The sequence below is a fragment of the Caloenas nicobarica genome, chromosome 1, assembly GCF_036013445.1.
Source record: "Caloenas nicobarica isolate bCalNic1 chromosome 1, bCalNic1.hap1, whole genome shotgun sequence".
In the NCBI taxonomy this organism is placed as follows: Eukaryota; Metazoa; Chordata; class Aves; order Columbiformes; family Columbidae; genus Caloenas; species Caloenas nicobarica.
This window is the reverse complement of record NC_088245.1, coordinates 40,425,317-40,440,777: the sequence shown is the minus strand read 5'-3', so window position 1 is coordinate 40,440,777 and position 15,461 is coordinate 40,425,317. Positions and strand designations below refer to the sequence as shown.

General features: G+C 50.6%; 2 protein-coding genes across 3 annotated transcripts; both read right to left on the bottom strand.

The window, feature by feature from the left end:
- Window positions 1-777: 777 nt before the first annotated feature.
- MIEF1 (mitochondrial elongation factor 1) lies at window positions 778-10,138 on the bottom strand. 2 transcript variants are annotated; one of them, XM_065652138.1, is made up of 5 exons: window positions 10,049-10,138; window positions 8,753-8,901; window positions 8,428-8,608; window positions 6,247-6,509; window positions 778-5,120 (listed from the first exon to the last, which is right to left on the bottom strand). In XM_065652138.1, the coding sequence occupies exons 2-5, from the start codon at window positions 8,894-8,896 to the stop codon at window positions 4,314-4,316; spliced, it is 1,395 nt and encodes a 464-aa protein (XP_065508210.1). In that variant the 5' UTR covers window positions 8,897-8,901; window positions 10,049-10,138; the 3' UTR covers window positions 778-4,313. The 2 variants fall into 2 exon arrangements, with proteins under 2 accessions (XP_065508210.1, XP_065508203.1); XM_065652131.1 differs by lacking the exon at window positions 10,049-10,138 and adding an exon at window positions 9,032-9,121.
- Window positions 10,139-10,229: 91 nt separating this feature from the next.
- Window positions 10,230-10,862, bottom strand: LOC135998857 (mitochondrial ribosome and complex I assembly factor AltMIEF1). The gene is made up of 2 exons (XM_065652146.1): window positions 10,744-10,862; window positions 10,230-10,467 (listed from the first exon to the last, which is right to left on the bottom strand). The coding sequence occupies exon 2, from the start codon at window positions 10,440-10,442 to the stop codon at window positions 10,230-10,232; it is 213 nt and encodes a 70-aa protein (XP_065508218.1). The 5' UTR covers window positions 10,443-10,467; window positions 10,744-10,862.
- Between the last annotated feature and the right edge of the window lie 4,599 nt (window positions 10,863-15,461).

Below are 15,461 nucleotides of genomic sequence, written 5' to 3'. Positions count from 1 at the left end.
GTATGACATGAAATGTGCTTGATCTCACCTGATCTGTTTCTACCACAGAACAGATTAAAGGAAAAACAAAACAAAAGCAAACCAAACCAACACCGGCCTAGAGCATCAGGGAAAAAAATGTTAAGAGATGTAGACTCCCTTTCTTTTGTAAACACATCCTCTAAAATAGTTAAATGTTAATTGCAGAGTCCTCATTAAAACAGGTCTCACAAGAGAATGCTGTCCCACCTTCCCAAGTAGGCACATAAACTGGGTCTTACTGCGAAGAGCTTCAATACACCAGGCACAGGCTGGTGGCCCAGCAGCTTCCTCACCACCCCCAGGCTGATGCTTGGATAAGAGAGAAGGGCATTTGTGGGGGAGAGGATTGGCACCTAGAAATCAGCGTGTGACTGAGCAAGGGCGGGGGAGTCTGCACAGAAAACTTTAATATTAAAGACGCACAGAAGCCTGTGAAGTCTGGGGAGCCACATGAAAGGTGGGTGCCTGTCCGGGCATGCAGGGTATCGGGGAAAGGAGGGGAGGCACAGCGCCGTAATTACGCGTCATCTTGTGACTGGTGCGAACGCTGCCAGGAGCCAGCACGCTGCGGTACCCAGGTGATTGCTCTCTCGAGGCAAGTTGCAGAGCTGCAAAGAGAAAGCAAGTGAATCAGCAAGGGGCATGTTGGTTCCCAAGCACTGGTGTGGTGCAGAATTATGTCAGCATAAAGGGGATGCGCAGAGACAAAGGCAGAGAGATGCAGCTTTGTTTATAAACACACCGGACACAACAAGGTTACTGTGGAAAGTCATTTTATTTCAGAATTTCACGCACTCTGTCACAGACCATGCACTTAAGACTTTCCCCTTTGCAAATCCACAGCCTCCAGGCCTGGGAGAGAGGGGCAACCTCTCTTTGCTTCTCACTGTGAATATCCACATGCTAAGAGCAAGGGCCCTGATGACACCTCACCGGGAGGCAGAAAGCAGCCTCTTGTTTCCACAATTGCTTTTAAACACTAGAAGAGAAATCCACCTGATTTAAAGGATTAGCTGTGGAACTCAGCAGCCGTGAAACCCCACTGCTGAACAAGTTGGTCCTCGCCCTGTGGTAACAGGAACGAGACGACAATCTCATGGGAAGCTCATGTGAGCTAAGCTATAGCAGGACACACCAAGGCATTCTTGGAGCCCAGGCAGCAAACAATAAAACACACGCACTGGGCCTCTTACAATCAATTTGTCTCTGAGCTGCTCTGCCAGGAAGGTGGCTGGGAGCTGCCCTTTTCACATTCAGCTTTAGGTCCTCCTGCTCTGTGCTACAGCTTTGACTCAGCAGAAGCTGACCTCTAGGTAAGACAGCCCGCCGGGCTGTACGTCAACACGTGTACTGCATTTAACACTGAAAGGTGCCGGTTTGAAAGATCCTGCAACAGTGTGACCCACAGGCTGGGTACAGCATTAGTGTAAGTTCCCTGCACTTACCCTGCTCCTTCTTCCCTGCCTCTGTTGCCCCTTACGCTTGACTCTGCTCTTGAAATACTCCTAGTTGCAGTGTCTCTGTGACCCATTACATCTTTGGCCTTTGCTGAGACTGCCACTGCCAGGGCAGCCATTGTCCGCTGTGGTGGCTGCCTGTGGGAAGTGAGCATCTGCCTCCTCTGCTAGCTCAGAGGAGGGAAAAAACTGAAGGGAAGAAATGATGGAAGTGAGTCAAAGTGCAGCACAGTCTACAGAAAAGGCAAAAAGGCAGCTTCAGTCTCCATTTGATACACCAATTGAACTCAATAGCAGCAAGAAATGGCCATAAAATATTAATTCATTACGTTGCCAGAAAGAAGTAAAAGCATTCATGTAAAAAAAATCTATATACAGATATGTGACAACTGCTCTCAAGCCAGCTCAAACAGTGGCTTCCTGCTTACATCTCACCTTTTTCGTATCTATAGTTCTAATCATTCCAAACCACGTTGCTGCTCAGTTCTGTGTGAAGACCATGGTATTGGAGTCAGCACCAAGTAAGGGTGAGATCACACTGAAGGAATGAACTCCTGACAACTCTGATATTTTAATATTTTTTGTTGACCTTCAAGTAATCAGAAGAAAGAGGAATTTTCCCCAATAGCATATAGGCTCCAAGTCTCATCTGTCTGCTTTCAAGATAGGAAGGCTGACATCAGAAAGGCAGTGGAGGACAGGGAAAAAATCTGGGAACCAGAGTGTAGCGCAATCAACAGCTGACCAACACTGACTGCTGCAAAACTTACAAAACACAAAATCATACAAATGGAATTTCTGTTTTATAGACTACAATCTTTATATACACACACAAACTTCAAAGTACGCATCTGGCAGTCTAGAAAATACCAGTACCCTAAGGATTAAATAATTTAAAATGCAATGTTGCGTTATCACTGTATATGGAATACTATCTGACATACTGGCTAAAACGGACAGATTGTCTGAGAAAGATGCTCCCTCCATCATCTCACCAGCACTGCCTCTAAAAAGAAAAGAGCTAAAGACTTCTCTCAGTGTTCTGCTCCTGAAACTCACCTTGAAAATTCTCTGTCAAAAGGAAGTAAGTCCTGAGAGGAAGGAAAGAGAAAAGGATTCCTGCTGCCTCCTAACTCTGCTGCCGCAGTACCCCTCCCCATTGTCCAGAGAGGCTGGCCAGCAAGGGGAAAAAAATAAAAGGTGCTAAAGCTGGTGAAAGGCAAGTATCTGTAACAAGAGCCACACTGGTCTTTGGAGAGAGACACAGCCCCAGACTCAGGACAGCACCCTCCCTCCCCTGTTGTGAACACAGAGGCCAGAAGGTTGAATGCAGAAGAGTATGCAGAGTCCACGTGGCTAGTGTAGGAGACACCAAGAGTGCAGCAGCTACCCCCCAAAACCCAGACCGCAGTCCAAGCAGCAGATGGGAGGACAGCCAGGGGAGAAGGGCCTGACAGCAGCCATAAAGCAGAGTGGGCAGAACTGCAGTACCAACACGTCCAAACAGACTGAGTGGGAAGGTGTGCCCTCACCAGCTTTCTAAGAGTCACTGTAAACTGGGAGCACTGGAAAGTCAGCCCATGGGTATGAGGAAGGGGACAGACAGGCTCAGTCTGAGGTGGCTGGGGAGGGGACTAAAACACATACTGAGAACAGGTGGCAATGCCAACATACCTCTGAATGCCAGCTCTGCCTATGAACCCTAATATCAGTGTACGGGATGGAACCTTGTTGATGACACCAAGTCTGTCCTATCACCTTCACAGACCTATAGCTGGTGAGAATCTGGCTTACATGTGCTTATTACAAAGCCCTTTGAGGCACACAGTCTTGCTTCTACCTCCTATAAACCAGAACAGCCATAAGCTCTTGGTGGGGGGGAAAAAAAAAAAAAAAAAGCAGCCCGTTCCCATGCGTGTCTCCCACCCCTCCCCTATAATCAGCCTCTCTTCCTCCAGGCCAGAGAGAGACATCCAAGAAGCCGCCCTGTTCCCCATTCCCTGGGCCATTCCCACCAGCAACATCCAGCAGATCTGGCTGGGCAGGAATGGCAAGCCCTGCTCCTTCAGCCTCATCACACCACCAGACCACAAAGGTTTCTTCTTCCCCTACAACAGCTTTAGTCAGAATTGCCCATGCTGCAGGGTTGTGTTGCAGCAGACTGGACAAGCCTCAGCCCTCACTTCTGAAGCCAGCTTGCAAAGGATGAGAAGGCTCCATAGGGGAAGGAGCCATGGGCATTCTCCTCTTCCAAGCTCTGTGACTCTAAATACTGCCAGTGTAATCATTATCCACTCAGAAAGACAACAAACAGCCCTATCTAAAACATCTCAGTCTGCCCTGCACGACTGGATCAAAGAGACAAAAAAACAAAAAAGGAAGAGAGAGAGTGTGGTACAGCAGAGAAAAAGAAACATGGGGCAAAGACAGACTGAAGGAAAGGACCTCTATGAAAACCTGCTAAAATCGTCACTGGATTTACCAGCCCAGTTCCACCTTCTTCAGATCGAAATATACTCGCTGCAGTAGGTGTATTACAGGAGAAAGAAGTGCATAGTTTGGTTCATTTTTTTGGTAGACTCTTAAACATCAGCAGAATTTATGCAAAAATTTTAGAGCTGCTGGTTTAGCCTCTTTTCCCTAGCCAATGGGTACCAGGTGGGGCAGAGATGGTGGAAATGGACCAGTAGCACCAAAAAATTCAGTGGGAGCACTGACTCCACAGCAGGAAAGAATAACCGAAAGGAGACAGAGAAAAGTGGAGGAGACATATTTCACAGAAATCAAAGTCCACCTTGGCTAAACCCTATCAAGACTTCCTTAGGTAAGGCCCCATTACGTCTGCAGCAAGACCTCTGGCTCTGACAGAGAGCTGTAGAGGGTATAGCCCAACTCATCCACTTCTTCAGGGGTGAGCTCTGAAAATAAGTTCACCTTGGGGTTCAGAGCACTAGGGAGGACACCTGCCTCCAGGTAGCTGATCAACCCCTTCAGCGCCTGCAAGAAGCGATCAGCCAGCGTGTCCTGGGACCAGTCAGACTCCTCCTGGGAGAGGTGCAGGATGACATTGGTGAGCTGGCTGGCGGTGAGGTGGCCCAGGGCTGGGTTGGACTTGCATATCGCTTTGAAGATTTTCAGGCACAAGCAACGACAGCCAGAATCACACTGGTCCAGGGCTCGCAGGCGAGCCGTTTCTGCTGGCCGCAGGCTCAGTCTCCACAGATTGTCATTCTGGGCCAGTCGATGGGGTTTGGCCACAAGGATGATGTCGCCCAGTGTCAGGGATGGTAGGAAGTCGATAAAAAGATGCCGTTCTGGATCATACTGGACTTCTAGTGTCAAATCTGCTGGGGGAGCTGCTGGACGGATCACATAATCCAAGAGAGTCCCAATTGCTGGCCAGTTGATGGAGCCAGCTACAACTTTCTCAAAGGTGTCTGCTACAGCTTTGGGGGAAAGGTAACCTCCCACCACACAGCGGTCCCAGTAGCTGCTCCCACGGGGAAAGTACTCTGGGTTTTCCCGACGCACCAAGTAGAAGCCAGGAATGTTCATGATGGTTTCCTCCCCAGGGATGCACGACCACAGGTTCTGCTCCAGCATCAGAGGCACGATGAGCTGGATGTGGTCAGCTGTGACTACCTTTCACAAGAGAGAAAAGTCGGTAAGAACAAGCCTTCCCCCTCCACATGCAGTTTTATTCACCACCTTTAGATAGCCTTCCGTTCAGAGGAGCTTGGAATAAGGATTCAGCTGTCTCACTCTCCTCTCTGCGTGGGATTCATAGCCTCTCTTTGCAAAAAGACATTCTGAGGGATTATTTCCCACAGTCAGTGGGAAAATTCCAGGGTACAACCCAAGCTAGTGCTTATACAGTATGTGCTATTTAGAGATCTTCAAATACTTCAGGACCTGACATGAACTGCATGCAGATGAATCATTTTGCCTCCTCTTGCTCCGAGTCCACTCCTTGGAAGTGAGATGCAGCTGGCCCAGGGCACAGCGACACCACACAATCATTTAAAACAGGAGACAAAGTACTAAGTTTCTAGACAAGGTTAAGTTGCCACGGTTTAATCATCCTAGGCCACAACTAGGTACTGCCCTCACCCATTCTGGCACGTTGTTTGGAAAAAGGTCATTAAAGATCCCTTTTCACCAAAGTGATTAAGACCCCAGATCTAAGTTTCACTGGACACTCGACATTCCATTCCAGAGCTCTGACTCAAACAAAAAAGTGTGCCTCTGAATCACTCACTATAGCCATGGGCATCTTGCCATCAGGGAGATATGCAGCAAGGACTGCTGTCCAATCCAGGTCTGTCATGCATTTAAAAAAAAAAAAAAAAAAAAAAAAAAAGAGTAGGGAAGAACCTACATGAATACAGAGGAGTTCTAAGGGAATATAATGCATTTGGAAGGAGACAGAAGGGACAGAGAGAAAACAGAGGACTACCAGAGAAACTGCAAGAAAAACACAGCCAAAAGGAGAGACAGAGGGAAAGGAATGAAGGGCTGAGATAATCTGGAGAAATAAAAGAGCAAAAAGCAAATGCTTTGCAAACAAGACCAGGGCAGCCCGGTCAAGCCTGTTCAAACAGTGTTGCATAAACCAAGACCTGGCTCCATGGTGGGAAAGGCACCACCAGGAGCATTCCCATTAGAGAGGAATGTTGTGCTGAGCCAGCACTGCCAACAGGGAAGCCCAAAATGTCCCTGCCTAGTCAGCCTTCCAAATAATGACCCATCACGTGACCTCAGGAATTACCTGCAGATCATCGTACAGGCTGCCACTGAGGTACATGTCACGCAGGGGCATGTCAGGCAGCTTGGCACGTAGAAAGCTGCGCAGCTCAGCGCAGATATCCACAGCTGCCTGCTTGGCCCGGGCCTGCTCCTCTGCTGGGATGGCCGCCTTCCTCCGGTAATAAGCAAAGAGCTTTTCTTGCAGAGACAGACGAAGGCGGGATTTTTTCAGCTCCACTTGGCTCCTCTTGGCAGATGGCTTTGGCTTTGTGGGTCGGAAAAAGTCTGCAAGACAGAAGGAAAACTGTTGATCGCCTGAAGTGCTTCACTGTGAACTGATCGACAGAAGAAAATCTGCAGCATGGAAGCACAGACTCCTCGGTCTCGAGAAGCTTTCAGCAGACATTTTTGCATGCTTTACACATGTACCAGTCGAAAGGGAGGTGCTGAGAAACTTTAAAAGATAGTACTACAAGAATCAAACCAGATGAAAACAAGTTACTAGATTTGGAATTTAGCCAGAACAAGACTAACATGTACAAAGAAGTAATTTTAATGACTATGTGGGCAGTACCTCCGTTCAATTTCATAAAAAATTCAGCACCATTACCGTTTGAGCTTTTAACATGATGCCAAAGCAGTGGATAAAACAATCTTGAACAACCATTCCTATCTCCTTAAGTTTTTAACATTATAATGGATTTTTACAAATTATCAGCAAACTCCAGTCCTGACTAGGGTGAGAGATCTCAGAAGATCATGCCACCTGGAAGTGAAATAGTTGTCAGAACTCTGATCAACACTTATCAGGACACTGAGCTGACAGATCTTGGGCGAGCAGAACTCAGGCAGAGTCCCAATGAAAACTTACCTCAAAACTTCCACTGGCTGAAGAGCAGAGAGCACACTCTTAGGCACATATCAGCAATACAGTGCTCTACACTGCCGGCTGCCTTATTAAGTGATGTCAAATGTGCAGAGATTCTCTAAGCCCCTTTTTTCTGACTGTTTTCCTAAAGAAATAAGTCAATGCTTCCCATCTATCTTTCAGACTTCTCTTAATATGGGACAGGAGTTTCAGAAGTTATCGACAAGAATTAAGGAAGAATGTAAGAGATCTTTGGAAGGGCTTTGGTACTTAACAGGTGCAGGAGAAACCCCCAAGTCAGTGGCCTCACTAAGACAATCAGCTGTTGTGCATTTATTTGGCAACAGGCATTTGGCCATGCAGCACATGCAGAATAGCTGACCAAGCCACGCACAGACCCATCTCGCTCAACTCCAGCAGTTGCTGTCTCTTGTCCCGTGGGGTCTTTTGGACAGATTTGAGAGTTTGTGTGAAAAAAAAATGGCCTGAAAAATCATAAGGAAACAGACTTCATTGTCTGTTCATGAAAAAGCTTTTTTTTTTCCCCCCATCTTAAGTTTAGATTTATTTTTAAGTCAAGAATGCGAGACACCACCATCAATTGTTTTACTGCTCAATCTTCGTCTTTGGGGACTCCAATCAAATGATCTAGACCCCATTTAACACAGCTATCTAGTTATTTAACATTTCCTTGGCAAAAAACCCATTGCCATCCTGGAGCTGACTTTCTTGCAGAGAATCTGGAAATCAAGTTTAAAACTTGATCCTGATTTTTATTTTAAATCTCTACATGTAAATCTCCCAAAATGACCATGACTAGAAAGTGAAATTTGGTGAGAGAAAACCAACCAAACACTGATGGACTCTAAATTACTTATTATCCCACTCGAAAACATGACTGCAGGTAGAAATAATATAGGAAATACTGTTATAAATTACTACTACATTCGCAATTTGAATATTCTCCTCTTAAAAACACACAAACAAACCACAAAGTTCCAAGGAAAAGCAACAAAGAACTTCAAAAGAATGGAATGGCTTTTTCTGAGGAAAGACTGAAGGTAAGTATTCGGCTGGAAAGAGAAAAGACTGAGGAAGAATAAAGCTTAAGAGCATGAAGTCGTGAGAGTAATAATGAATGCAAATAGATGACTATTATTCACTAGTTGCCCATTTGACTTCTAATTCTTGAAGTTACCAATACACTTGCTTAAAAAAACCCCATCAAAATCATGGGCTAGACAGAGCATTCTTTTTCCTGTGTTCCTTTAAACGAATACAGAGTTTATGGGCCTGGATGATTCCACAATGCAGGAGCATCACCCTGCTCCTCACCTGTGTCTGCGGCTGAAGGGTCGGTGGGAAGGGTCTGCAGGGAGCGGCTGACGTTACTCTTTAAGTCCTGGGTCAGCAGGCGTGAGGAGGAGCCCAGCCAGTTTGGCTCTTCCCAGCTCCTCTTTCCCGACTGGCTCAAGCGCGTGGGGCTGCTGGGAGCGCTGATCGCCCGGTCGTACATCTAAAGCAATACCACCGGGCACGGTTTGAGTTGCTAAGGGCCGAACAGTTGCATTTTACCCACCATCCCGGGTCTTTTTGTTCCCCTCTCCTTCTTCCCAGCACCTTTGTGCCCAGATGCCACCCTGCTGAACCGCGGGCTCACCCGTTTGACAGCCAGCGTGGCAATGCCCAGCATGGCGGCTCCACCCACGCCCAGCACCAGCCGGGCGTTGGACAGCACGAAGTCGATGGCTGTGCCGATGCCGTTGTCATCTTTCTTCCCTTTGCGCTGCCCAACACCTGCCATCGCACCTGGGAGGAGCAGGAGCATGAAACAAATGGATAAAAACACGCAACCCAAACGGTTCAGCCCCCTTCTCCTCCACCCCACACTCACAACTCTTCGGGTTTCAGCACAGATCCATAGGGCGGGACCACCTACCCCTGCAGCTTCTTTAATTATCTTCCCTCAAGCCGCTGCTTATTCCCCAACATGCCAGAACAGCACTGACCAAGCTCTGCAATGATGGCATTTCTTTGCTTCCAACTCTGTTTATCACCTGAAGAAAAACATCCCAAATTTGATGCAGCCTCTAATGATTTAAGCAGGTTAAATTGTGCAATCACCTAATGCTTTTTAAAAAATGAATTAAGGTTTACTTCAGTAATATTTTGCAAAAAAATCCTGTACATTATATAAAACTGTATGAACATCCTTTTTAATTCATGCTTCTCAACCAAAGCATCGCCCTTTTAATGCCAATTTATTTTACTATTCTCAATCTAATGCATGTAATTTTGCACCCAGACAAGGCAACGCAGGGATTGTCAACTGCATGTCCATAACAAATCAGAATCTTCCCAAGAGTTGGCAGGCAGTCCCAGAGCATCCACTCCCAGACTCACTTTCGGACAACGGCTGGTCCCAGATACTTCAAAGACACCCAAGAAACAGCAGTAGAGACCACAACACACCACAAAGGGAACAGCTCCCTTGCTTTCACCGGACATTTATTCCTGCCCTCAAGGCTGCAGGGTTTGACTCTCATACAAGTCATGTGTAACAGGAACATTAATATCTTCTTACACATATACTTCCGTTTCCTTCAATTCCCCTTTAACTCGATCTTGGTATTTAAATTCAAAGAGTTTCCCTGGCCAAATACAAGTAGGTGGATCCTCACTGAACCTACATGAAAAGACCAGGAAACTCTTCCAGCCTGACTCCAGGTCAGTTTTCTAAGTCAGTTTCAAAGGTTTAGAGCCTGCCTGAATTGGGTGGTTTAAAATGGCTCTTAGGTTTTTCTAAGGCCAAGCTACAACATAAGGAGGAATGTTCCTGCCTTGATGAACCAGGAATACAGTCACTCTTAACCCCTAGGCAGAAATAATACACTCTCACAAAGTTAACTGCAACACTGACATAAAGAAGATGGTTATATCATCGTAAGTGACCTACCTGTGACCTAATACATTTGTAAAGAGAACAGGAGAGCCCTTCTGATGTGCCTGTAGAAGCACCTTCTATCTTTCTTCAAGACAGCGGTGGACAGGAAGTGTTAATCATCTCTTTAAGTAGATGAAGGGACTTTGGAAAAAAGAGGGAAACAAGCAGGGTCAAAAGGCTCTACAGGGTCTCTCTAAACCAGGCCCCCGAGTTTACTCTGCAGGAAAGCTTGTCCCTTCTCCAGCTGCCTTTCTTTGTCCTCCAGCTGCTGCAGCCCCCGGTTCTTGCGGAACTCCCGGCGGACGAAAGCGAGGTAGAAATCCCGGTCAGTGTAGCGCAGCCCCCGGCCCTGGCGCAGCAAAGCGCGGTAGAGGGTCAGGACGGCCTCCCGGGACCAGGCGGCCATGGGGGTCGGTGTGCGGAGGGGCGACCTAGAGAGAGGTGACCAAGCAAGGGACCCGAGTCAGCTCTGCCCTCCCCCAGGGTGGCACCGGCCGCCCCTCCGGCCTGGCCCCAGACACTACCCGGGAAGGACGGGACAGCCGAGAAGAACGGGCCCCCCGAGGGCTCAGGGCCGCACGCCCTGTTGCGGGGAAACCGGCGGCCCGGCGGCCGGGCCCTGCCCACGGGCACCCGCTCCCCACCCAGGTCCCGGGCCGGGGTCGAGCCCACCGAGGCCCCGCGGCGACCGGCCGCCTCACACTCACCGGGCAAGCCCGCTGTGGGGAAATGGAGACGCTCCGGGCCCCTCACGGCAGCCGCGTCCCTCCGGCGGGCCCCACCGCCTCCCGCCCGGCACCGCTCCCGGGGTCGCCCGGCAACATGGCCGATCCCCTTCCGGGTCGTGACCTCGGCCGCCAATCATAGCGCTCGCTCGCCGGGGCCCAAACCGTCCCTACCGGCGGAGGGACTTCCGGCCGGCGCGCTCCCGAGCGCGGGCGGTGGCGCGGCGATGTCTCCCCCTGGCGGCGGGGCGCTGCCGCACGGCGAGCGGGAGGGGACGCTCCGCCCCGCCCGCCCGCCCCGCGAGGCCGCCCCCTGCCGGCGGGGAGGGGATCTGCCGCCGCCAGTTGCTCCCCGGTGGGGCCGGGCGAGGCTGCTGCTGGGCTGGGTTGGGGAGGCCGAGCCCCTTGGAGGGTGATGAGGCGGCTTCCTCAGCCGGGACGGCTGTGGGGAAGAGGCTGGGGTGGGGTGGGCGCCGGGAGCTCCCTGAGAGGCAGCGGGTAGGGGCTGAGGGGAGCAGGGGGCGAGTGACCCCCGCGGTGCGGCCTGGAGGGACCCGACTGGGCCTGGACGGCCCGGGGTGGAGCAGCCGCTGCCCACCGGGGCCTGGGCTGTCAGCACGGGGGAGACGGGGCCTCCCCTTCCCCCTGGGACCCACAGCTGCCCTGCACTGAGCCCGCCTCGGGGCGCTGGGCCTGCTCCGCCATGGGCGGTCACGTCAGCAGCCTGGGCCTGTGTGCTGTGGTGAAACTGGCCTGGCTGTCGGCCTCGGCGTCCCCATGTGCCTGCAAGGGTGCTCCCCACAGCCCAGAACAGCTGGAGCGATAATGGGCGTTTCCTTCTGTCGCTCAGGCTTTGACAGGCCTAAATGCTGTCAAAGGGCCTCGTGTGAGAAAGGGGGAAGTTCAGGACGCCGCAGCGATTCGACTTCCACAGCGCAGGCTGTCACGGTTGTCTCCAGCTGTCCGTGCTGGCAGCCATGGGTGATGCAGGGTAAATGGAGAAGGTTTCTTTGGTGCTCCAGGGCAGGCAGAGAACAGTGGGTTAATGCTATGTGTCTGAAGGTACCTCCAACTACTCTGATGCTTTTTACAGAATAACTTACTGAATTCAAGCTCCTTTATCTCCAAGGAACCCTGGGGTCTGGAAGTCTCAAGGGCTCTGGGAGAAGGGCAGCAGCTCTCAGCGTCCCCTCCTCTGCCTGAGGAGATGGCAGGAGCCTCCTGAAGCCAGGACCTTCCACCCCTTTGTCTGGGAGCAAATCCCCTTTTTCCATTCTTGCCTTCTTTATTAAATGCCTGGTCTGGGGAGCAATTATTACTTCTTAGCCATCTCCTGCTCCCCAGATCCTACCAAAATATAAAACATAACCACATGTGCCGTGCCTCCCATGGGGGAGAGGGTGAGAGAAAGAACAAGCCCTGCGTGACAGAGGAGGGCCACTTCACGTACTACTCAGCAACACCAGATACGACAACTGAGCAGGAAGAAAAGCAGAAACTTGGTGCTGGCTCGCTCTGTGCCAATCTCCTCTTTTTCGTTTCCTTTCCGAGATAAACAACCCGAATCGTTTTGATCTCTCTTTGTGAGCGAGTTTGCCACGGCCCTAATCAGCCCGTTCTGAGACGGGCTTACTTGAACTGCAGACAGTATTCCCAGAGAGGCCACGCTACTGATTTACATAATAGCATTATCATATTTTCCATATTATTCTCCCCTTCTTCCTTCTGCATGCTAATATTTTGTGTGCTTTTTTTTTTTTTTTTTAACCTGCATCTACCCACAGAGACAGGGTTTGTGTGACATCCAGATCCTTTTCTGAGTTGCTAGAGACCATCTGGAGCTTTGAAATTCTTATGTGCAATTTGTTTTCTCTTTTCTGACTTTGCACGTGCTCAGTTAAACCTTGGCAAATGCGTGGTGTTGCCCATTTGCCACACTTGCATTTTACTTACAGTCCTTTCTGATCTCCTCAAGAGTCAATAGCTTTGAGTCATCTCTTAAAAATGTTTGGTATATTGCTCATCTTTGTTTCCAGATCACTGGTTCACATACTGAGCTATGCAGGACCTCAGAGGCAGCATTCACATTCCTGACCCTTAACTTGCTGCCAGAATGAAAATCGAGCTTTGAACCTTCCTGCCTCCTCCTTGGGTTGTTGATCCACAGAAACGCTTCACTCCTCACAACAGGGCTCTGTTGCCTCTGGGCAGGTGCACTAATGACTCCAGTCCCCAAAACTACCAAATCTGGATCAAAACTTGCGCCGCTACGTGTGGCAAACCCCTGATGCGCTACGAACGGGATCTGCTGGATTGGGCTGTGCAACGATGGACTTTCCTTGCTGCCCTCCCACCATGGCAGCCACGGACCGAGTGGGCCTCCACAAGCACCCCCTCCCCAGACTGGCCCCCTTGGGTTGTGCCTGTTTCAGTGTTTCTTTCTGGTTTTTTCTCACCCCTGGGCCAGCCGCCAGCTCCCGGGCCCCTCGCCAGCAGCTGTGTGTGCGTGTTGTGAGCTCCTCCGGCCCCGCCACGCTGCATGTCCCCAAACTGCCCTGGCCCTGCTGGGGAGGCCACTCGGGAGCTCACCATGCCCGCTGCCAGTGATGGGGTCCCCACGCCCGCGCCATGCGGGCAGGGGTGTTCGACCTCCCCTTCTCTCTTGCAAAGAGAAAGGTGAGCACAATGGCAGAGTGACCCGTGACCGGTGCCGTCCCCGCTGCCGTGCGAGCCACAGACCTCTGGTGACGTGTCAGGGGTTGTAAACTTGAACTCTGCCTTAAGAGAGTGAAGCAACATCCTCCCTCTCTCCAGTATTTCCCAACCCAGCCAGCTCCTGTGCTGACCCACAGCCGGTGGGGACCCACCCAGCAGCCCCACAGACTTGTGCTGCCCTGGTGGGGTGCTGACCCCAGCGCCCCATTGCCCGCACAGCCCTGTTGCCTGGTGACTTCCTTCTTCCTGCAGCCACCAGGAACGGGATCCCCCTAGGCCTCCAGGCTGTGTCCCTACCAGAAAGGGTATTTACTCGCCCTGTTGGGGCAAGGTACAGGTGGAGAGGAGGGAGCACACCTTAGCTGTGCACCTGGAGAACAATAACGACCTTTGTTTCCCCAACTGACTAAGTGAGGTTGTGAAATATCAAAGGTGGCATGGGTGACAGGGCACAATAACCCATGCTATTATCTGGAAAAAGGCACAGACATCCCCCCTCATCGCCTCCTCCCTGGGAGCCTCTGGAGTTGCCACTCCCCTGCTGGTCTTCTCATGCTTGAAGCTGGTCCTCTCACTCAAGCGGCCACTGCCACAGGCTCTGATGGCCACCAAAAGCAGCAAACCACTGCCTCTCAGCCTGGCTTGCAGCCTCTGCTCCTGGGAGTCAAGTGCCATCCCTAGACATGAGGAAGAAATTTTTTAGAATGAGGGTAGTGAAGCACTGGCACAGGTTGCCCAGAGAGGTGGTAGATGCCCCATCCCTGGAAACCATTCAAGGCCAGGCTGGATGGGGCTCTGAGCAGCCTGATCTAGTTGCAGATGTCCCTGCTCATTGCAGAGGGGTTGGACTAGATCACCTTTGAAGGTCCCTTCCAACACAAACTATTCTATGATTCTATTATCCCCAGAACTTCCATCACCCGTTTCACAAGGGCAGGACCATTCCCAGCCAGGGAGACATCCCTGTGCTGCCTGCCACCAACCAGCAAGTCATCTCCGGGCAGCAGGGAGGTGAACATGACCTGCAGAGCTGCAAATGGTGTCTGTGCTTGGAAACAGAAGGCTGGCCTTGTACAGGAGCCGGAAAGCAATTCCAAAATGCAAGAGGGACGATGGGTAGTGACCCACCAATGCCATCTGAGCTTGGGCTTAATATCCTTAACATCTTCTAGCAAATGGATCTTGGAAGAGGCCTTTCAGGAGTCTAACTCCATTCAACGGCTTTCTCTTTCATTGCAGACCTATTTCTTTACTTTTCTCGAGCAATCACAAGGAATAAAGGCATTTGGGCTCCTGCTCTCCAGCTGCGATGAACCAGGAGGTGCAGAGAGTGGTGCCGGTGGCTTCTTTCCCCAAACTCCCATCAGCTTTGATGTGGAATGCATGTGAGAAGGAAGAGGGATGCTGAGGGAGGAGACACCCCCCAGTACGCAGTCACCTGTCCAGGGGCATTCCTGATTTACAGCCAAGACCCAGGTTTTGGAAAGACAGAGTAACCACCCGCTCCAGGGAGCCACACTCAGGGTATGTTTTTGCTGGGAGGGAAAGAAAGGAGAAGTCCCCAGCCTTGCCACGGCTGAAGCAGCGTGGGGGGCCACAAATGCTGGCAGCAGCGAGTGCTCTCCTGCACGATGCAGAGCTGCTGCTGCGAGGGTCTGCACCGGCACTCACTGAGGATGCTCAGTGTTATTGCCTAACAAATTGAAAATGCTGCTGTAGTACTTTTGGATTTGGTCCACGCACACCTTCATTCTCTGCATGATTCATGTTTCTTCAACCAAATTTCCCCGTTTGGTTTGTTGGGGACTTTTTTTTTTTTTTTTAAATTTCCTGGCTAGTAAGATTCCCTCCTCCCTGCCCCGTTTTTCCCTTTGCACCAGCTGCGTGCTGCAGAAGGCTTCTAGAGCCATTCAGAGACCCTGCTTTTGAGAGCACCTTTATCCTCGCAATTTTGCATCATTCTGACAGCCTCATGGGCTTCCTGC

Excerpts from the sequence above, each read along its gene's own strand:
- MIEF1 (XM_065652138.1), bottom strand. The coding sequence starts at position 8,896 with ATGGCAGGTGTTGGGCAGCGCAAAGGGAAGAAAGATGACAACGGCATC. Across the intron at positions 6,510-8,427 it reads CCCTTCAGCCGCAGACACAG|ACTTTTTCCGACCCACAAAG; the intron begins GTGAGGAGCAGG and ends TCTGTCTTGCAG. Across the intron at positions 5,121-6,246 it reads GCCTGTACGATGATCTGCAG|GTAGTCACAGCTGACCACAT; the intron begins GTAATTCCTGAG and ends CTCTTGTGAAAG.
- LOC135998857 (XM_065652146.1), bottom strand. The coding sequence starts at position 10,442 with ATGGCCGCCTGGTCCCGGGAGGCCGTCCTGACCCTCTACCGCGCTTTG.